Source organism: Mya arenaria, chromosome 1 (genome assembly GCF_026914265.1).
Source record: "Mya arenaria isolate MELC-2E11 chromosome 1, ASM2691426v1".
Lineage (NCBI taxonomy): Eukaryota > Metazoa > Mollusca > Bivalvia > Myida > Myidae > Mya > Mya arenaria.
Genome location: NC_069122.1, coordinates 31572673 through 31596279, shown reverse-complemented (window position 1 = coordinate 31596279; position 23607 = coordinate 31572673). Strand labels below are relative to the sequence as shown.

Below are 23607 nucleotides of genomic sequence, written 5' to 3'. Positions count from 1 at the left end.
CTACCTACCATATATCAACGGCCTAAGCCTTGTGGTTTGGGAGTAGAAGATTTTTAAAGTTTTTCCTTTCCATTGCCATGGCAATCAGAGTTCTGCATGGAATTCAATTCTTTGAACAATTTTCAAAGGGGACCAACCAAGGAACATTCCTGTGAAGTTTGGATGAAATTGGCTAAGCGGTTTATGAGGAGATGTCGTTTAAAGTAAAAGTTTACGGACGGACGCCGGACAAATTGTGATCACAAAAGCTCACCTTGTCACTATGTGACAGGTGAGCTAAAAAGGCGCACTTTTTGTGACTGAAGCGCATTTTTTCTGAACTTAAATATTTATTTTGGACTAAAAGAGCGCATGAATGCACCAAAAGGCATTTTTCTGCGTTAAAAGCACAAATTGTCTGTGTTTAAAGCGCATTTTATTTCCGCATTAAAAGCGCATTATGGCACTTAGGCGCATTTTTTTTCTGCATTTTGGAAAAGAGTGTTGTTTTTTTGAGAACATGTATTCATCAAAATGTTCCTACCTCATAATTTATTGAGATAAACTAAATAGAGACTTTAAAGCTACTCTCACAGATAGACGTTTTGACAACTTTTTTTATTTTTTGTCTTGGAACAAGCCAATTTTTGTGGAAATCCATGAAAACCATTGATATAAGACTGCTGACAAACAATTAGATCGCAGATTTTTATATGTAAGTTCAACTAGAAATGTGTCCATAGGACACGGATGCCCCCACTTCGATTTTTTGTCACAGAAAATAAGCCATAATGATTATTCAGGATAATCTCAAGTCTTTTTTTGCAAATAAAGGGCCGTAACTCCTAAATGACAAAAGCGATTTCCATGGCTATCGAACTTGATCAAGATATTATGGTCACAATCATGTATGTAAAGTTTGGTGAGGATTGGACACATACTTTTCAAGAATTAGATTGGAAACATATATTTTTGAAGTATTTTTGGCAAAAAAGGGCCGTAACTCCTAAATGACTAAAGCGATTTCCATGACTATCGAACTTGATCAAGATATTATGGTCACAAACATGTGTTTAAAGTTTGGTGAGGATTGGACAAACAGTTTTCAAGAATTATAGATCGGAAACAATCTTCGGGACGTACGTACGTACAGACAGACAGACGTACGTACGGACAAGGGCAACCCTATATGCCGCCACTTTGTGGGGGCATAAAAATTCATGTTTTATGCATTTTTCTTAAACAGTTTAAGCCATAAAACATTAATTTTTGAACTGAAATATTAAAATCTGTGCTCTGATCTTTTGTCAGCAATCTTTTATCATTGGTTTGCAGATATTTACGCAAAAATTTGCTCTTTCCAAGACAAAAAATAAAAAAAGGTGTAAAAACCGTAAATCTGTGAGAGTGAAGCTTGAACATGTCGAAGGCTCATTAACGTATATAGGCGTACAGTTCAAATGTTTCAGGTGTGCCCATGAGTGATCATTTAAAATTTACAGTGAAGACCCCTTACATGTTTACTTATGGGTGTCATTATATCACAACAGTATAAAAAACAATATTTTTTGAAACCATGATTTATTTACATACTGTTGAAATAACATTGATTAACTAACAAACTTTCATGAACATTATTCAAGATTAAACTAGGAAAACATTCATTAAGAAAATGTCTGTACAAACATGTACAGGATCGAGGTTTAAAAACATTTATTGGATAAATATATATTCAATTGCACATTAAAGGGGTTGGACATCGTCTGATAATACAATTGCAAGAAATAAAGAAAATTGTCAAAAACGTAAATAAAACTGACATCGTTGTGTATATTGAATTGAATTGAATTGTCGGCTATCTGATGTACTACATTGCTTATGACACATGCATCTTTTGAAGTTTTTTTACCAATTCGAAATTTCCTATATAACTACAGGGTTGTCTACCACGTAAATTCCACCAAGTTAAAAAATAGCATCGGTATATTTATCTGCACTCATTACCAGATGTGTTTTGACTGGGGAACCATTTATTTGCGCTATTTTAAACGGGGAAACACCGATGAGACAGCAACATAAATATTGCATTTTTTTTTCAAAATTTTAACCACAATGTAGAGTGATGTCGTATATCAGCCTCGTAGTAGCTTGCATTGACAATTTTATGTTTGTTTTGAGGAAATAATGTATAAGCCGATTTTTGGACCATATTTGATGCCTAGCCCCTTTAAACTTATCAATAACATAATACATGTATCTTCTATATGACAATAAAAATAACTTTTTTTTCTGATAACATCTAAAACTTATTTTGTTTACAGTTACAGAGATTGTTGTAAAACATGCATAAATGCCAATTAATGGCCATCTGTTCTTTGTTCATTCGAAAAGGAGCAAAATCCAACAATCATTTAAGTCAGCATTACCTGTTAATCTTACATGTACAATGTATCTGTTCTAAAAGTGATGCTCTTAGAAGGAACCATATAAAGAATACTAACTTATAAAACCGTCCGTGATTAAGTATGTCCAGTTATTAAATTCAACTAACAGAACAGAACTTAGGAAATTATGTATCTTTGTTAAAGAATAGTAAATTCTTACTAAATGTTTATAAGAACATGAACACCTTCTCATTGATTGTTTATTTATTTTTTCTACATATACGTATTTTGTAAAATGTATTTATTATTGTTTTAAAGAAAATTTGCATGCAGACATAACAAAGGCTATGATAATACATTGACATTTCCATGTGCTAATAAAGTTAAAGGTGGATAATTATTTTAAATATGTGTCCAACAATAAACACATGATCTGTAATGTTCACAGTCTCATCATATCCCTTCTCTAGACTTGTCTAAATCAATGATGTAACTGTGAAACACACAGCAAATTTAACAAATGTCATAATAAAATACCAAATCAAAAATAAAACAAAAACAGATAAACATTAACATCAACTCATTGTGTTCTTTATACACTGAAACAGATAATTCCTATTTGGCAAGGTATTGTCTACTTCATTTGAATTTTAAATAAGGAACAGTTTATATCTGTTGAATTTTAAATAGGAAACAGTTTATTTCTGTTGAACTTTAAATAAGAAAAACAGTTTATTTCTGTTGAACTTTAAATAGGAAACAGTTTATTTCTGTTGAACTTTAAATAGGAAACAGTTTTTTTCTGTTGAATTCTATACAGGAAACAGTTTTCAACTGTTGAACTTTCTATAGCAAACAGTTTATTTCTGTTGAACTTTAAGTAGGAAACAGTTTTTTCTGTTGAATTTTATACAGAAAACCGTTTTCAACTGTTGAACTTTCTATAGCAAACAGTTTATATCTCTTGAACTTAAAATAGGAAAAAGTTTATTTATATTGAACTTTAAATAGGAAACAGTTTATATCAGTTGAACTTTCAATACCGGTAGGAAACTGTTTAATTCTGTTGAACTTTAAATACAAAATTTTACTTCTGTTGATTTTTAGGAATGAAACAATTTATTTCTGTTGAACAAGCATCTTCAGTTTTGAAGTGATATAGTTTATGTGATCCAGATGATTCTTCTTGCCCTTGATTCTGTCCCTTGCTTCTATGCGGCCCACATTGAGAATAGCTTGGACAAATGTCATCACACCAAAATAGACGGTAAACACAAAACTGAACAGGAAGACGACACCGATGATTCGGTTGTACTCGTAGAGACCAACAAAGTCTGCTATGCCCATTAACAGACTTACATTGGATACCAACGCATCACCAAGGGTTTTGTAGCCCCTGAACACGGAGTTGAACAGTAGATATGAAAACGCGGCAAAAGCGAAAGTGATGATGGCGAAGATGAGTAAAAAAGATAACAGATGCATATGGACTGCCGACAAAGTGTACGATAAGAGGAACATCTTGCGGTTAAATATCAGCAACTTGATAGTTATCAATATGACTGTTGTCATAAGCCCACCCATCACGTACATAAGGACAGCATCCCAGAAAACAGCAGGATAGAAGCTGACAAATGTTTCACCCTTGGAGGACTTGAAATCACCCATCACACTTCCAACAGCTAGTACTCTTTGAACAAACATAACCACAACAGCTACAGCCATTCCAATCTGACATAATTCTATAATCGTCCAAATGCTAGAAAAGTATTCAGACTTTCCTTGTTTTCTGAACTTCTTCACTTCAATAATGATGAAAGTAAGATTGAAGGCCGCAAAGAGAACTTCACATACGGCCACAAACTTTCCATAGCTACTGGAGTAGTGATGTAGACTAGTAGAAATTTCATGATGACTTGGGTACACTCCACCAGTGTTGGTAAACTCAAACATGTACACACCCACGGTGAACATGTCCACATTCGGGTTATAGAAAGTAAACTCCAGAAATACTGCACGAGTATTTCGATCAATCCATCCTCTGGTTTCCAAGTCCTCAAGTGAATCTGCAAAATCCATGTAAATAAGCTTATTCATAAGGGTTAATGTCAGTGGGGTTTTTTGGAATTACTTTTACAGCCTCTGCCTTGCAATTTGGGAAAAAAAAAACTTTGGGAAAAATACAATATCAGGCCAAAACAGCTAATATATTGGCTAATATGCATACATTTTGCTTTGAAAGAGTAAGTCTTGTCAAGATTTTGTTTATATTTCAAGAAATTCATTGCTTATTATTCATAAACATAATCTGCATTTATCAAATTGGGAAAAGGTTAGAAAATTTTGGGAAAAATGGACAGTTTTTCGCAAGGGGAAACAGCCTTAGGAGTAAATTACAACAAAAAAATTCAACTGAATGTAATTATGGTGCACTCATATTTTTCAATACATACACAAGTTTCAGTTTAAACTGTAAGGATGTTGTGCTATCTAACTGTTTCAAAGCTTAATGTTAGCCTAATTTGGCTACTAACAGTCAAGTACGGAACAGACCAATTGTTCACAACTTTGTTTAATTAACGATGTGAACTTTTAAACGTGAAATAGTTCATGATATCCTCAAATATTTAAAAAATAAGAAGTACAGCTGAAACAGTTGTCTCAAATCCTGTTAGAAATAGGGTATCAGTGTATAAGAAAGTATTTGAAATTTAACAAAGATTTTTTTAACATTATTTTTAACTTTAACAAAGTTCTGAACAATCGGTCCAATGTAACACAATAACTAATTAATTCTATTTGGCCAACTGAAAAACTAAGAGTCTCTAAATTTGGCCAGGAACAAAACAAAACTAAGAGTCTCTAAATTTGGCCATGAAAAACAAAAACAAACTAAGAGTCTCTAAATTTGGCCAGGAACAAAAAAACTTAGAGTCTCTAAATTTGGCCAGGAAAGAAACCCTCTAAATCGATTAGCAACAAATGCCAATGTTAACAAAATCACCAACAAAAGGCAATAAGAACTCATCATGTACATCAAGCCATTCGAATAATTTCTCCCTGCACATCATATATTTCTTGACTCATGTTATTGTTATTTTAAAAGTTAAGCTCAAGAAAAATGTTCCATTGCTGAAAGCAGGTCTTGGTAAAAAAAAACAATTTGAATGCTAAAAACCTAAATGTTTGATTACCCTTAACACAAAATCAGGTTGGTATGACCTCAGGAATATCAGTATGTGTATACCAAGTGATAAACTGAGTCATAAATGCTACATGGGAAGCTAATATTTTGCTTTGAATGAAGACTTCAAACAAAGATAATTTCACTTTTTCTTTACCATTTTAAATGAAACATAACAGAGTCTACGCTGCTAATGGGGCCCCGCCTTCAGTCTTTTACTAGAGTATGATTGTGAGTTTAGTTTCTTAAGTACTTCGACAAACCTTAACAAAACGTCCGTCTGACAGAGCACTGGCAAAATATTATTTTGAAAAGAGGTTTGTCGAAGTGTTTGATAAAACTAATCACATTATCAAACTCCGGTAATAAAACAAAGATGAGGTTCCTTAAGCGGCATAAACTGCCCTTTGTTCCATTTAAATTGGTGTATTTAAAGAAAAGATATCTTAGTTTTAAGTGTTCATTTTAAGCAACACACACTGAATATGATGATTTAAATAAGTTAACAGTTTATAACTGTAGAAGGTAGGGAGAAAGTCTGTAACACACCTGTATCCCGCTGCTCCTGGCCAGACAATGGTAGGACATATCCACCCCCAGAGTATGTGGCATGTGAGCCCACGAATGGAAGGGTCTTCAGGGACCAGCCAGACTGGTGAATCCATGGGTTTATAGCATAATCTGAATAGCACACCACCAGAAAATACAGGGAATGCATTTACTGTCATAATAGTATTATTGTAACATGACCACCATAATATTATACAATGTTTACTATCCATATGACTTTAATCAACAAGCCACTGTCAGTATTGTATTAGTTAATAAACTCCAAATCTCGTCTTCAATTTTAATTATCAAGTTGAACAAGGACTTAGGAGCATAACTAAACAAGAGGGCCCTGAAGGCCCTGTATCACTCACCTGATCCAATAAAGATCATCAAGAATAACATTCTGAACAAGTTCCATGAACATATGGTCATAAATGTGGCCTCTAGAGTGTTAACATGCTTTTCCTTAAATTTGACCTGGTGACCTAGATTTTGACCACACATGACCCAGATTCAAACTTGGCCGAGAACTAATCAATATATACATTCTGACAAAGTTTCATGACCATACAGTCATAAATATGACCTCTAGAGTGCTAACAAGCTTTTCCTTTGATTTGACCTTGTGACCTAGTTTTTGACTGCACATGACCCAGATTCGAACTTGACCTAGAGATGATTAATATAAACATTCTGACCAAGTTTCCTGAAGATACAGTCATAAATGTGACCTCTAGAGTGTTAACAAGCTTTTCCTTTAATTTAACCTGTTGACCTTGTTTTTAACCCCAGATGACCCAATATCGAACTCGTCCAAGATTTTTTTGTGGGTAACCTTCTCCTTTCATTAAGATTGTGCCCAATTTGTGACCTCTGGGGTGTTAACAGTCAAATTATTGACGACGGACGACTACAACGGACGATGGACGCAGGGCGATCACAATAGCTCACTTTGAGCACTTTGTACTGAGGTGAGTTAAAAATATTAAAAACTTTTGGGTCTTGCTGCACACTGTTAATGATAACATGTATTAAAACTTTCATGTAATTGTCTTGAAAAATATTTTTGGTTTGTTATGGCTAATATAAAGCTTTTGCTCGACTTTTTCCGACTATCAAGGGCTAATAATACAGGCACCATTTTAAGTGATATTGGATGATAATTATGTGAAGCTTCATCAAATACTGGGATGCTCCAGTATTATTTATAGTTGCCACTGTCCTCCAAAGTGAGGGAATATAATGATTTTAGTGAAGGAATATGATGGCTTACCTTCATCCAACAAAGAGATACTCCAGGATTGTTTATAGTTGCCACTGTCCTCCCCAGTGAGGGACTATGATGGCCTACCTTCATACAACACTGGGATACTCCAGGATTATTTATAGTTGCCACTGCCCTCCCCAGTGAGGGAATATGATGGCCTACCTTCATAGAACACTGGGATACTCCAGGATTGTTTCTGTCCTCCCCAGTGAGGGAATAGGAGGGCTTACCTTCATCGAACACTGGGATACTCCAGGATTGTTTATAGTTGCCTCCGTCCTCCCCAGTGAGGAAATATCATGGCTTACCTTCATCGAACACTGGGATACTCCAGGATTGTTTATAGTTGCCTCTGTCCTCCCCAGTGAGGGAATATGATGGCCTACCTTCATCCAACACTGGGATACTCCAGGATTGTTTATAGTTGCCTCTATCCTCCCCAGTGAGGGAATATGATGGCTTACCTTCATTGAACACTGGGGTCCTCCAGGATTGTTTATAGTTGCCACTGTCCTCCCGTGAGGGAATATGATGGCCTACCTCCATAGAACACTGAGATACTCCAGGATTGTTTATAGTTGCCACTGCCCTCCCTTGAGGGAATATGCTGGCTTACCTTCATCAAACACTGGAATCCTCCAGGATTGTTTCTAGTTGCCACTGTCCTCCCCAGTGAGGGAATATGATGGCTTACCTTCATCCAACACTGGGATACTCCAAAATTGTTTACAGTTGCCACTGTCCTCCCCAGGATTGTTTATAGTTGCCACTGTCCTCCCAAGTGAGGGAATATGATCGCTTACCTTCATCGAACACTGGGATACTCCAGGAGTATTTATAGTTGCCACTGTCCTCCCCAGTGAGGGAATATGATCGCTTACCTTCATCGAACACTGGGATCCTTCAGGATTGTTAATAGTTGCCACTGTCCTCCCCAGTGAGGGAATATGATGGCTTACCTTCATTGAACACTGGGATACTCCAGGATTGTTTATAGTTGCCACTGTCCTCCCCAGTGAGGGAATATGATGGCTTACCTTCATTGAACACTGGGATACTCCAGGATTGTTTATAGTTGCCACTGTCCTCCCAAGTGAGGGAATATGATGGCTTACCTTCATTGAACACTGGGATCCTTCAGGATTGTTAATAGTTGCCACTGTCCTCCCCAGTGAGGGAATATGATGGCTTACCTTCATTGAACACTGAGATACTTTGGATTGTTTATAGTTGCCACTGTCCTCCCAAGTGAGGGAATATGATGGCTTACCTTCATCGAACACTGGGGTCCTCCAGGATTGTTTATAGTTGCCACTGTCCTCCCAAGTGAAGGAATATGATGGCTTACCTTCATTGAACACTGGGGTCCTCCAGGATTGTTTATAGTTGCCACTGTCCTCCCAAGTGAGGGAATATGATGGCTTACCTTCATCGAACACTGGGGTCCTCCAGGATTGTTTATAGTTGCCACTGTCCTCCCCAGTGAGGGAACATGATGGCTTACCTTCATCGAACACTGGGATACTCCAGGATTGTTTATAGTTGCCACTGTCCTCCCCAGTGAGGGAATATGATGGTTTACCTTCATCGAACACTGGGATCCTCTAGGATTGTTTATAGTTGCCACAGTCCTCCCCAGTGAGGGAATATGATGGTTTACCTCCATCGAACACTGGGATCCTCTAGGATTGTTTATAGTTGCAAATGTCCTCCCCAATGAGGGAACATGATGGCCTACCTTTATCCCACACTGGGATACTCCAGGATTGTTTACAGTTGCCACTGTCCTCGCAAGTGAGGGAAAATGACGGTTTTAGTCAGGGAATAAAATGACTTACCTTCATCCAAAACTGGGGTCTTCCAGGATGGTTTATAGTGAGGAATTATGATGTTTTTAGTGAGAGAATATGATGGCCTACCTTCATCCAACAATGGGATGCTCCATGATTTCTTGTAGTTGCCACTGTCCTCGCCAGTGAGAGAATATGACGGCTTACAGCCAACAGGAAGTCCTTTCACAATTTTTGGTGTACAAGAATCTGAAAACACAATTTTGCAATACATAATCTTTATTTGATGGGTAGTGTTCCATAGGTGGTCTGAAATATAACAATACTACATGTATTACATTACATAGGGACACTGATATTGAATATACATGTTATTTGGCCTAATTATTGCCTTGCAAACAAAAGCCTGTTTCCTAACATAGGTAATGCTATCTAAACTATTTTTTGAAGTTCCCTTACATTTTGCTTTACAAGATACAAGAATTTTCATTTAAGTCGGGTATATAATACAAAAAAAAATATGTGTTCAATGAGCTATTTCCGACATGAATAACAAAAACATACATAACTATGAATTGGTGACCTGGAAATTAAAGCATATAGTTTTAAATAGGTTACACATGGAAAAAGTATTTACAAAAGCCTTTTATTTTCATGCACAAGTACAAAACAAGATGCCAATTTGGCAACGCCACATTTTTCATTAATGATACATTATTTGACTATGCAATTTTGCACACTCTACATTTTAGCTAATGACATAGTTTTTAAACCAAGAAGACTCATATTTATACTTTTATCAGAAATTATGTTCATACAAATAATCTGATCAAATTCCATGAAGATCAAAAGAAACCATAAATTTTACAATTTGATAAAAACTATTGACTTTAAGGCATGGAATAAAAACTTTAACGTAGAATTCCGCCTGGTTTTTGCAATTCTTAAACACATTTTTTTTTCTATGAAAAAGTAAGATGGATTAATGTGACTTAATATGATAACATCGACTAGTTTTTCCGATGGTGTGGCCTCTTACCTTGACCATGACCTTTGAGTTACATGGGTCTTCTGCACAACACGCCACCTCATTATGATGTCAACCTTGATGGTAGTTTTTTTTAAAAATCCTATAATGCATGGTCAAGAAACAGCCTGGATAAGGATCATTTCAATCTTTGAGCTCTTACCTTGACCTTTGCAAAATTATACAATGCTGACTTCTTGATAAAGTAGAAGATGTCATTGAGAAAGATGTTGATGTTGCTCTTTCAATTAAGTTAATTCCTGCTTGTTTATGAAAACATTTGCAGTTTAAAAGCGTTTATTCAAGTCCATATCTGTTTTTAAAGATGCACTATTACTCCCATACAAGATTTACCACAATTAATACAATTGTTTTAATATACCAAAAAGGACGAATAAATGTCAAAAACAATGGTTTTTATGAAGGATACCGAGTTTAATTTGAAAGAAAGGTGCAGAGTACACTGTATTTCTACCTTACAAGATGATTGTAGATCACAGTAAATCTTATAGCACTCACCAATCAATTAATATTTTCCATATATGCATTATTTTTAAGTAAGAAGTAAAAGGTTTATCACACAAAATTTATGTTTGCTATCCAAGTGTATGAATTGATTTTGAATAAGAGTGTCACTTAAACAAATTGTGTGTACAAAAATGCATTGTATTTTGTAAATGCAGTTATTAATAATGGCAATACAATACTGGAGAAAACCAACCTCCAACCCTAAGCTGTCTAAGCCTGTATGGTCCAACCAGAAAAAATTCTGAGGCTGTGGAGATCTCCCTCCTGCCATATTGAGAGGCTACCTTCATCACAGGGATAACAGTGTCCTCCAGGTACTGGTATACACCACCTATGCTATTTACCTGCAATACAATATTCTCAATTCAATGGCCTTTAGAAAATTAACATGCAACATTAAATGCATTTAACCATGTTCCCTTTAAAGTTGAATGCAAACACTTTGTGGCCTTTCCATAGCACTTCAAACACTTTGTCACCTTTCCTTTGCACTTCAAACACATTGTAACCTTTCACTAGCACTTCAAACACATTGTAACCTTTCACTAGCACTTCAAACACATTGTAACCTTTCACTAGCACTTCAAACACAATGTAGCCTTTCCCTAGCACTTCAATCACATTGTTACCTTTCCCCTAAGCACTTCAAACACATTGTAGCCTTTCACTAGCACTTCAAACACATTGTAACTTTTCACTAGCACTTCAAACACATTGTAACCTTTCCACAGCACTTCAAGCACATTGTCACCTTTCACTAGCACTTCAAACACATTGTAGCCTTTCACTAGCACTTCAAACACATTGTAACCTTTCCCCAGCGCTTCAAACACATTGTAACCTTTCACTAGCACTTCAAACACATTGTAACCTTTCACTAGCACTTCAAACACATTGTAGCCTTTCCCCAGCGCTTCAAACACATTGTAGCCTTTCCCCAGCGCTTCAAACACATTGTAACCTTTCACTAGCACTTCAAACACATTGTAACCTTTCCCCAGTGCTTCAAACACATTGTAACCTTTCACTAGCACTTCAAACACATTGCAACCTTTCACCAGCGCTTCAAACACATTGCAACCTTTCACTAGCACTTCAAACACATTGCAACCTTTCACTAGCACTTCAAACACATTGTAACCTTTCACTAGCACTTCAAACACATTGTAACCTTTCACTAGCACTTCAAACACATTGTAACCTTTCACTAGCACTTCAAACACATTGTAACCTTTCACTAGCACTTTAAACACATTGCAACCTTTCACTAGCACTTCAAACACATTGTAACCTTTCCCCAGCGCTTCAAACACATTGTAACCTTTCACCAGCACTTCAAACACATTGTAACCTTTCACCAGCACTTCAAACACATTGTAACCTTTCACTAGCACTTCAAACACATTGTAACCTTTCCACAGCACTTCAAACACATTGTAACCTTTCACCAGCACTTCAAACACATTGTAACCTTTCCACAGCACTTCAAACACATTGTAACCTTTCACCAGCACTTCAAACACATTGTAACTTTTCACTAGCACTTCAAACACATTGTAACCTTTCCACAGCACTTCAAGCACATTGTCACCTTTCACTAGCACTTCAAACACATTGTAGCCTTTCACTAGCACTTCAAACACATTGTAGCCTTTCCCCAGCGCTTCAAACACATTGTAACCTTTCACTAGCACTTCAAACACATTGTAACCTTTCACTAGCACTTCAAACACATTGTAGCCTTTCCCCAGCGCTTCAAACACATTGTAGCCTTTCCCCAGCGCTTCAAACACATTGTAACCTTTCACTAGCACTTCAAACACATTGTAACCTTTCCCCAGTGCTTCAAACACATTGTAACCTTTCACTAGCACTTCAAACACATTGCAACCTTTCACCAGCGCTTCAAACACATTGTAACCTTTCACTAGCACTTCAAACACATTGCAACCTTTCACTAGCACTTCAAACACATTGTAACCTTTCACTAGCACTTCAAACACATTGTAGCCTTTCACTAGCACTTCAAACACATTGTAACCTTTCACTAGCACTTCAAACACATTGTAACCTTTCACTAGCACTTTAAACACATTGCAACCTTTCACTAGCACTTCAAACACATTGTAACCTTTCCCCAGCGCTTCAAACACATTGTAACCTTTCACCAGCACTTCAAACACATTGTAACCTTTCACCAGCACTTCAAACACATTGGAACCTTTCACTAGCACTTCAAACACATTGTAACCTTTCCACAGCACTTCAAACACATTGTAACCTTTCACCAGCACTTCAAACACATTGTAACCTTTCCACAGCACTTCAAACACATTGTAACCTTTCACCAGCACTTCAAACACATTGTAACCTTTCACCAGCACTTCAAACACATTGCAACTTTTCACTAGCACTTCAAACACATTGCAACCTTTCACTAGCACTTCAAGCACATTGCAACCTTTCACTAGCACTTCAAACACATTGCAACCTTTCATTAGCACTTCAAACACATTGTAACCTTTCAATAGCACTTCAAACACATTGTAACCTTTTAATAGCACTTCAAACACATTGTAACCTTTCACTAGCACTTCAAACACATTGTAACCTTTCACTAGCACTTCAAACACATTGTAACCTTTCACTAGCACTTCAAAAACATTGTAACCTTTCACTAGCACTTCAAACACATTGTAACCTTTCACTAGCACTTCAAACACATTGCAACCTTTCACTAGCACTTCAAACACATTGCAACCTTTCACTAGCACTTCAAACACATTGCAACCTTTCACTAGCACTTCAAACACATTGCAACCTTTCACTAGCACTTCAAACACATTGTAACCTTTCACTAGCACTTCAAACACATTTGAACCTTTCACTAGCACTTCAAACACATGGTAACCTTTCACTAGCACTTCAAACACATTTGAACCTTTCACTAGCACTTCAAACACATTGTAACCTTTCACTAGCACTTCAAACACATTGTAACCTTTCACTAGCACTTCAAACACTTTGTAACCTTTCACTAGCACTTCAAACACTTTGTAACCTTTCACTAGCACTTCAAACACATTGTAACCTTTCACTAGCACTTCAAACACATTGCAACCTTTCACTAGCACTTCAAACACATTGTAACCTTTCACTAGCACTTCAAACACATTGTAACCTTTCACTAGCACTTCAAACACATTGCAACCTTTCACTAGCACTTCAAACACATTGCAACCTTTCACTAGCACTTCAAACACATTGCAACCTTTCACTAGCACTTCAAGCACATTGTAACCTTTCACTAGCACTTCAAACACTTTGTAACCTTTCACTAGCACTTCAAGCACATTGCAACCTTTCACTAGCACTTCAAACACATTGCAACCTTTCACTAGCACTTCAAACACATTGCAACCTTTCACTAGCACTTCAAACACATTGCAACCTTTCACTAGCACTTCAAACACATTGTAACCTTTCACTAGCACTTCAAACACATTGTAACCTTTCACTAGCACTTCAAACACATTGTAACCTTTCACTAGCACTTCAAACACATTGCAACCTTTCACTAGCACTTCAAACACATTGTAACCTTTCACTAGCACTTCAAACACATTGCAACCTTTCACTAGCACTTCAAACACATTGCAACCTTTCACTAGCACTTCAAACACATTGGAACCTTTCACTAGCACTTCAAACACATTGTAACCTTTCACTAGCACTTCAAACACATTGTTACCTTTCACTAGCACTTCAAACACATTGTAACCTTTCACTAGCACTTCAAACACATTGTAACCTTTCACTAGCACTTCAAACACTTTGTAACCTTTCCCCAGCGTTTCAATCATAAGTATTAGTAGCCTTACCTAGCTCTTCAAATATTTAAGAAAAACACAAATAAGTAAAACAGAACTATTAAGATACAAACCTTTTTAAATGGCATGCCATGTTCAGCACCAACCATGACAGTGCGGACTGCGCGTGTGGTTTGGAAGCTAGTGGTGATGTTACGATGTCCAGTTAGCATCAGGATGACCACGGTCAGGTAGATAAAGTGAAGGATCATGTCACAAATGGTCAAGTCCATCAACAACTCAAACTGAAAATATAAAACAGACCATTACCTTTGTCTGAAAGTATTAAAAAGGTGGCCGTGAGTTCCAATAAATGCCAGAAAATGTACCAGTTGTTAAGATACCTTTAGTCTCTGTTTGATGGCTTCCATCATGCGTTGAGGCAGGGGTGGGACAACAGACAGGTGGCTGTCAGGCTTAGGGTTCACTGAACACAAGTATTCCTCATCATTGTCTGTAACATTTCTCTTGATTAGTGATTACAATGGTATGCAAACAAGAGCTGTTACAAAAATTGACAAATGCCTTCAATAAAGCCTTTTTAGGCAGATAGTCATTTGCTTACAACACGATAGCCAACAATGTCAAGCCAGCCACTGGAAATCACTTTGTTTTATAAGCAGTATTTTATGACCTTGGGTCGTATTCATAAAGTATCTGAGTGAAAAAGTTCAACTTACATGAAATTTAAAAAATATCCAAAAAAAGGGGGCAAACAAATTAATCTGATAAAAAAAATGAGGGTGTTCAAATATTAACTGTTAAAATTTGGAAAATGATCACTCAGTTGAAACATTTCATCAAGAAAATTTATGAATACGGCCCCTGGACTGTTAAAGGTTGATGTAAACTTGATGGATAGGTAAGTATTGTAAGATAATCTGACTAATGTTGCCAGAAAATGCTCTGAACCTTTGACCTATCAATATTGGTCTTATCTTCCCACTTTAACATTATGCCAGTATACTTTAAATTCCTTCAATGTAGGGTCAAATAACCGCCCAAACAACCCAAAATAAAAGTTATTTTGAATAATGGCCCTTGATACCTGTGAATATTGAAATACACTTGTATATAGTGTATTTCAGGAAGACATTTAAAATCTTGGACAAGGACTTGGTAAGGACTCAGATTTGATTAAGACTAGGTTGGTGGTGGTTTTCACAACTAAGAAACCATTAGATACCAGAGTCAAGGATTTGCCGACCTGTGTGACCTCGACTTTTGCTCTACAGACATGGTGTTGCATGTGAAACTCTTGACTTCCTATACAGAAAACCTATTGGCAAAGACATTTTAAATTCTGTTAATGTATGGCCAACATACATGTACAGCCGGTATATGCCAATTATAAATAATATTGAACAATGACTGTTAAAGGGACTGTACACCAGATTGGCACCAAAAAAAGTTTTTTTTCTGTAACGAATCTCATGACAATTATCTAATAGAATGTGTTACACTTTGATATCATAATTGTAAAAAAAAGAACCAAAATGTAAAAAAAAATTGTGTCAGAGACCGGGTTCGAACCCGTATCGCCAAAATTGCAGTCCAGCGTCGTATCCACTGAGTTACGACGGCTTACTCTAATTGGGTGACATAATTAAGCTAATACACCTACCTCGGTAATATCACATGATAACACCGACTAGCCAATCACGCATAAGGAATGAATTCTACCTGGTAGACTAACCAAGTAATCTTTTTAAATGGAAAATACGAAATAACTGCTAAACTTGTTAACTATGTGGTACTTCAGTTAGTAAGTTTCAATGCATTGTACACATCGATGCCAAGTTTGTCAGTTTTCGACAATTTTCTCGCTATATTATCATACGGAGTACAGCCCCTTTAAAAGTGACCTTGACCTTTGCCCTCCAGACATGGTTCTCATTTTGTTACATTGACATCTGTATGTGAGAGTGTGAATTTTATGCAGGAAAAAAAAACACTTTCAAAAGTGCTCTACAATTTGATAAAAAGTATGAGTATGTGACCTTAAGTAAATTGCTTTAAAATTAATATCATTTTAAAACATTTTACTAAGTTGTGAACAATTGAACCAGTGTAGCCTCAACCTTTGAGATAAGAACACAGAAATAACATAAGATAATTGAGTTTAATTAACATCCTATGAATAGACAAATACATATTTGTATTTGACAGTTTGCACCATTTTTGTGAGCAAGATGCACAAATATCTCTTAAGCCTAGCATTCTCAAATTAAAATGGTGCTAGATTTCTACTAGATTTCTATAAAAAAAAAAAATACACCAACTTAATCATTAATTTCAATTAACATCTTTAAATTACAAATATTTACATTTTTTCAGTATAAAACTTTGAATGGCAGTAATACAACCCAAAAGTGTGGCTGTTATTAAAAACCATCAAGGTCACTTATTATGTTTATGAAACATTTATGGCAACTGTCAATTTGAGAGCATTTCATTGAATTACAAATTTGGAATTTCAAAGGAATGAGCTTCTTTCCCATCTCCACAGACACTTACCCAGTTCCATGTCTGCTCCAACATCCTCAAACTCCACGTCTTTTTTAAATATCATCGTCAGCAGTACTACCACGACCAGCGTCTGATTATATACAACAACATTCACCAATTCACCTATATTTGTTTTCATACAACAACAGTTGATATTGATGTGATTAAATTAACAGCAAATAAAATGGTATTAAATATGTAATCAAAATAAAAAAATTCCAATGTACCATTTGTTCAGTTTTTAAAAGATGAAAAACAGGTTAAAACTTCAGAGGCTAAGTCGAGCCATTATTTTTCTTAAGATGCACTCTTACTCCAGAACACATGTACCACAATTAATACAATTGTTTTAATATAATGAAAAGGAGGAATACATATTGAAAAAGATGGAAGGATATGGTGTTTAATTTGAAAGAATTTGGTGCTTTTAAACATGGTATTTCTACCTTATGAGATGATAGTTGATCACTGTAAATCTTTTAGCACTCACCTGTCATTCAATACTAAGTCTTGTGCGTTTTCAGCTATTAAATACATGGTTACATTCTTGTAATTAGTAATACAATCATATTTTCCATAAAATGCATTATTTAGTAAGTAGCTAAAGGTGTATCACTCAAAACTGATGTTTGTTATACATGTGTATGTTACAAATTCTAAATACGACTTCACATTATGGTTTCCACTAGCCTTGAGGGGCTGTTGGACAAGCACACTCTGCAAAAATCCGGTGACGAAGGAGACGAGCCACTCAATGCTGAGCGTGTAGCCAAACTTGAGACCGTTGAGCATCACAAAGAAGGAGGACACCAAACACACTGATATAGCAACTGTCCAGGCCACATACAGGAACCACCATGGTAGGCTTAATAAATACATTAAACAGAAGAAGTCAGATTTCTGTACACATAAACTTTAATGAGTGGGTATGAAAGTTGTGTTTAGGGTTACTAAAAAATCATCCTACTAGTAACCTTGCAAAATGCATATAACCCTACAAAACTGTTATGGCATAGAAGAAATATGTTATTTTTCCTTTTTTCTGACCTACCCATTTTTGCCAAGAGCCTTAACCATTTTTTTTATTTGATTTATCTTTATTTGTTTGATTTTTCTTAAGTTGAACATGAAGCGTTTTGGGCGTTTTTTTAGTTATAATTCTGACTACAGAACACAAGTAGAAAACAACATGCTTCAACTTTGTATAGTTGGCATTTGATATCAGAAAATGATTCATTCTGTATTTGAGAACTAATTTTGCAGTGGAAATCTATCTATTAGTAAAAATTAAAATGTTCTAAGGGGACTGACTGACAGGTCTCAATATGTTAATTTATTTTGATTAAAAATAAATTTTATTATTTTTGTGAGATTGAAGTAAATTGTTGTCTGTCACATTGCTAAGCAATCGGAATACTAGGTTGCTACCGTTAAAGTTATTACAGACTTAGTCATGATATTTTACGGTAGTTGAAGGTACAATTTAGACCAAGATTAAACCGGTCAATGAATCGTGAATCACGCTTTTATGGCAAACCTCGTGAACAGCGGATCGAAATAAAAATGCTCTTCAAAAATTTACTTGAGTTATTTAATTAGTTTAATAGTTATAAAATACACAATTTAATACGCCTGAGTCAACAATGACGGGTCCAGGACGTCCTATAGGGAGAAAATAGAGGATAGAAGAGGAACAAATCGCGACAGAAGAACAGCCACTTGTACGGTGGCAAAACCGGGCGCCGCAGATACCCCTGGGACAGCAGATACCTTTGGCACCACAGCTTATAATGTTGTTTTCACCGAGGATAAGCATGGCTCTATAGATGTTTGGGGTGGCTTGGCGTGTTCTGGTCAAGGTGGAACTATTCTCATGGGTGCAAACTATTAAAGTCATGGGGACATGGACAGGTGTATGTTGGCGAATTATGATTTGTCCACATGTGTAACACAATTGTAATGGCAAATCATGAGGGTGATTTACAAATTTGGCGATTCTTTTGAAAGGGGCAATATAATAAAATGAAATCTGCAAAGGTTTGGTTCGTGGTAAATCCGGTACTGCACTTGTGTTTATTTGACCTCTGTGTTCTTAAGTAGACATGTGGCAGTTTTTCTCAGTATTTAGGTTAAAAGCAGTTAGTTAAAACATTAAATGGGACGTTCAGGCTTTGGGCGGCATTTGTTTAATGTTAATTAGTAACTTCGTATACATGTAGTATGCATGTATTTATCATTTATGTAGCTATTGGTCAAACAAATACGTGACAACTCTAAAAAATAAAAGTAAATATATGGAACTTTGGAAAAACACAGCCAAGTTTTGTGTTGTGGATGTGCATATGTTTCCTTCTCTTTGGTGTGGGAGTTGTTGGAATACTGGTATATTTTGCTTACGAAAGATCTGCTTTAGTCGCTTTAATGCCAAAAATGTTTCCTTTATGAATAGTGTAACTTATTTGAGTTACAGTGGTCTGCAATTGCGGTGTTTCTATCAAATATTTATTCTGCTCTTAGGGATGGCTTTGGTGAAGCTAGATTTTCTTATAACGTGGAACCTCTTTGCCAAATCAACGAATATAACAATCAATATAACAATTAATTATAACAATTAGACGGTAAGTGTTAAAAAGCACCTTATAATTCAAATTTCGTGGCCTTCGTGGGCTTGGGAAAAGGGAGATGTCAAGGACTGACAGTATCCTCGACTAATTAGGATTCTCAGATGTAGGGAATAAAGCAAAAGTAATCTAGTCGGACAAAACATTGAAATCATTTAGTTACTTTAGTTATGACATTTATTCATCCTTATTGCCACAAGTATTTAGGCACAAACGGTTAAAAGTTCGCGTATGTGTTGTGGGCGTGGCGCAGGCACTAAAACTAGGCCGCCATCTGGATTCGAGTGCCTAGATTCACTAACTCTGAAGTGGTCCATGTCGGCACGTTTTTTTTAATGAGGCCAGCACTATTTTAATCAATTGTTTATTGAGGAAAAAATCAAACATATCTTCAAAAATGTTAATGTCAAAATTTCAACTTGTAATAAAATATTTACAGTATTTCGCAGGCATGGAAATTTCATCATGTCAAATTACTTGTAGTGAAGGGTTAATATAATTTATTTCCAAGACAATACTTTCTCTTAGGGTATGTTTTCAGTGACACTAAACATTCTAGATGACTTGAGAGCAGAGGTGCCTTCCTCTCTGATCATTCTGAACAAAAGCATAGAAAATTAGTCTGTATTGCTGATTGCATTATCACTCCTCCTGGGGATGTGCTTAAAACAGAAACAAAGATTCAATAATTTTGGCACTACGACTTTGGTTCATGTGAACCCATACTGTAAATTAACTTGGCCTTACTTCAAGAATTTACGTCCCGTGACTGCCTGGTTTATGAATGGTGTGCACAGCTGATGGGGTGGCCAGCGGGATTTTTAAGGATGTTTTGTGGGAAATATTGTGGGTTTCGATGGCAATTAATTTGGGAATAGTAAAACTGCAATATTTACGATGTTCGCATTTGTGGTGGATTTATCTGTTTTTAATAGCGGTTTCTTTAGTGATTAGTTATTAGTAAAAATGGTGTCATAGCCATGCAGATACGCGCAAATATCGTGATAACAAGGTAAAAACAAAGATTTCCGCGATTCAAGGTCACAGTGCTCGTGATTAAAGGGACAATGACAATACAATTTGATTTTAATATGTTACAAAAATAGATAAAATTCAAGAGGCTTCCGACTTCCGATGTGAAACCATGGTAATAAGTTACAAAAACCTTTCTTCACATAATATAATAACAAGATTAAAGATTAATATGTGAAAACAATGATAATAGTGTGAATGACGGTCAGGATTGGTTTATTTTTCTAGTGAACCCGTGTTCAGTACAGTAAAAGAATGCGGTTTTTAAAATGGTTAGCTACCCCATCCATAAAATGGTTAGCTACCCCATCCAGGATATCAAAACATCAAACTGTAGGTTTAAAAAGTCATATAGTAATAAAGCATTGATTATGATCCAACGAGTGTCGCTGTACCTTAGTACATCAGTATAGTCAATATCATTAGATGGTTGTATTGTGTCCAAACCAAAGCTAGTTAGAAGAATATATCTATTGAAAAACGAAATGCTCAAATACATGTATAATATTAGAGAATGTGCGTCACGACAATGAGGCTTTGCATGGCGCTCATATGACAAGCAATTCAGGTTACAACAGGCCATGATGAGCTCCGTCATCATATAGCCGGTCCAAAATAATGATCTGTAGCGGCGCTGTATGTTAGAACGTGATACATTTCAGGGAAATCAAATGGCCCTGGTTAATCAAACGGGTCATTTTTTAACACGATCGTCTACTAGATATGCTTGTTTTATTAAAGGGAAATGCTCGTGGGCAAGCTGCAAATTTGATCATAGCTATTCATGATGTGGGGCAGTTCTCCCTGCCAATCGTGGGTGCAAATATAACCTCTGCAAACGCCAATTCAGGGTGGGGGCAAATATAACCCCTGCAAACGCCAATTCAGGGTAGGGGCATTGTTTGAATACATCTCAACTTCCGGTGGATATAAAGTTATTATGACGCTCTTAGGGATTCTATAATACATTTTATAGAAAAGGAATTTTTTGGGGGAAATTGTTTAACAATTTTGTGGCGGGAAAAAATTGGCAAGCCAAGTCGATTTGGCTGTGCTGTCTTCCGTTACAGTTAAAAATGCATATATACATATACAATTTAGAATTAAGTTGTATTTAAGCTTGTCGAGATCTTTACCTGATCGAGCACCTCGGTGCTAGTTATCGCTTGGTAGGGGAATCCACAAGTGGGTTTTAAATATCAAATTGGGATTTATACACTAAAATCAATTAATTTTATAGAATATAGATATAAATAACACTGATAATCCTGTTGGAATTACAAAGTCTGAACGAGTCTACTGCATGTAAATTGCAACAAACCGACAAACCAACCGACTGACCACAGGGTGACTCCAATATACCCCCTTCAAACTTCGTTTGTCGAGGGTATAATAATCTAAGGGCAATAACTCTGAAAATACCATACACAAAATAATGATTCGTAGCACTGAGCACTTATCCACAATACAGTCAATATGTGTATAAAGTTTGAAGTCAATGCCTAAAATAGCATATGGTGTTATGGAGAGAAGACTTGTCCGAATAAAAAAATGATATTAAAGTAATCAAAGAGCAATAACTAAAAAAAATGATAATAAAATAATGATTTTTTTCCACAGCACTTCTTCCAAACACAGTCAATATGTGTATGAAGTTTGAAGTCAATACCTTAAAAACATATGAAGTTATGGATATGTAAAAAAATAAGTATAAAAATAATTAAGAGGTATGATGCTGTTGAAACCCGTTATCGCTCGATATTGCTAATTTTGCTCGATTTTCACTTTAGCTCAATCTTGTTGTAATGGACCGATTTATTTTCACTCTTTGTAAGCATTTCAGCTTGGCTCGATATTGCAATGCTGAAAGTTTTTTGGCCGGTCTCTGGGATATCATTAAGCCAACGGATTTCCACTGTCACTCTAAAAACCCCACACACAAATATTCTTTCTTTAATGCACTGCATTTTTCCTCAACATGATCATTATTTTTTTAAAGTTTGAAGCCAATTCCTCAAAAATGACAGACAGATGTAACAAGGTGATTCCTAAACAGCCCACAGCATGAACTGGTTTGGGTATAATATTTAAAGCATTGATTTGACAAGACTTTTCAACATGGAACTTACAATCTTGGGTCTTTCTTTGCACGCACCACAATGGGAGCCTCATCCAAGACACACCTACAGATTATACAGAACATCGATCACAGGCAGAATCATTGTCGCATTTATAAGATTAATTAGTTTCACATCCTTAAAAATATAGTGGCCCATTGTATAAAGGTGTGAAACATGTGGCCGATACAAACGAAGACAACCTGCATCATTTTAGCAGTTCAATTTTACACAATTTGTATGGACTAGGGATGCAAACAAATATTGGATCAAATGTTTTGGGCTCGTATTTTCATTTTACCGGGAAATTACAGACTTTTTCTATTTGTTTGTATAATTTTGTTAACAAATATGATCGTATTGGAATAGTAATGATTCAATTTTTTTTGTTCAAAACGTATCGCTCTTTGATGGAATATTTTCTAAAAGTGGGGAAAATCAGAGTGTAATTTGGGAAGCAATTAGAGTGCGTCGCAGGTACCGGCTATACAGGCAACTAAAAGAAGGAGTCAAAAAAGGCTACGGCTATGACTATATAGAACAATAATAGTTTTAAACAACTTCTGAAAGATTCATCGAATATTCTAATATTCAAAGAATTAATGAATATTCAAATTTTTCCGTTTGCTTGAATCCCTAATATAGACTAAACAATTTAACAAAAATAAGTCATGGGACAAACAAATAGCTTGTTTCACTGAGGCCTTAAATTGTTTGGTTTGGGTTACATCCTTTTCAAAAATAGGGAA

At 36.0% G+C, this 23607-nt stretch overlaps 1 protein-coding gene across 1 annotated transcript in view; it reads right to left on the bottom strand.

Annotated features, from left to right (window-relative positions):
- Window positions 1-1590: 1590 nt before the first annotated feature.
- The window catches only part of LOC128226378 (polycystic kidney disease protein 1-like 2), a 66803-nt gene continuing 44786 nt past the window's right edge, over window positions 1591-23607 (bottom strand). The window contains exons 18-26 of the mRNA XM_052936259.1: window positions 22871-22924; window positions 17779-17953; window positions 17098-17179; window positions 14925-15034; window positions 14655-14825; window positions 10905-11055; window positions 9286-9405; window positions 6097-6228; window positions 1591-4429 (exon numbers count right to left, since the gene is read on the bottom strand). Coding sequence (XP_052792219.1) covers window positions 3483-4429; window positions 6097-6228; window positions 9286-9405; window positions 10905-11055; window positions 14655-14825; window positions 14925-15034; window positions 17098-17179; window positions 17779-17953; window positions 22871-22924 — 1942 coding nt within the window. The 3' untranslated portion in view covers window positions 1591-3482. The remainder of the gene's footprint in view (window positions 4430-6096; window positions 6229-9285; window positions 9406-10904; window positions 11056-14654; window positions 14826-14924; window positions 15035-17097; window positions 17180-17778; window positions 17954-22870; window positions 22925-23607) is intronic.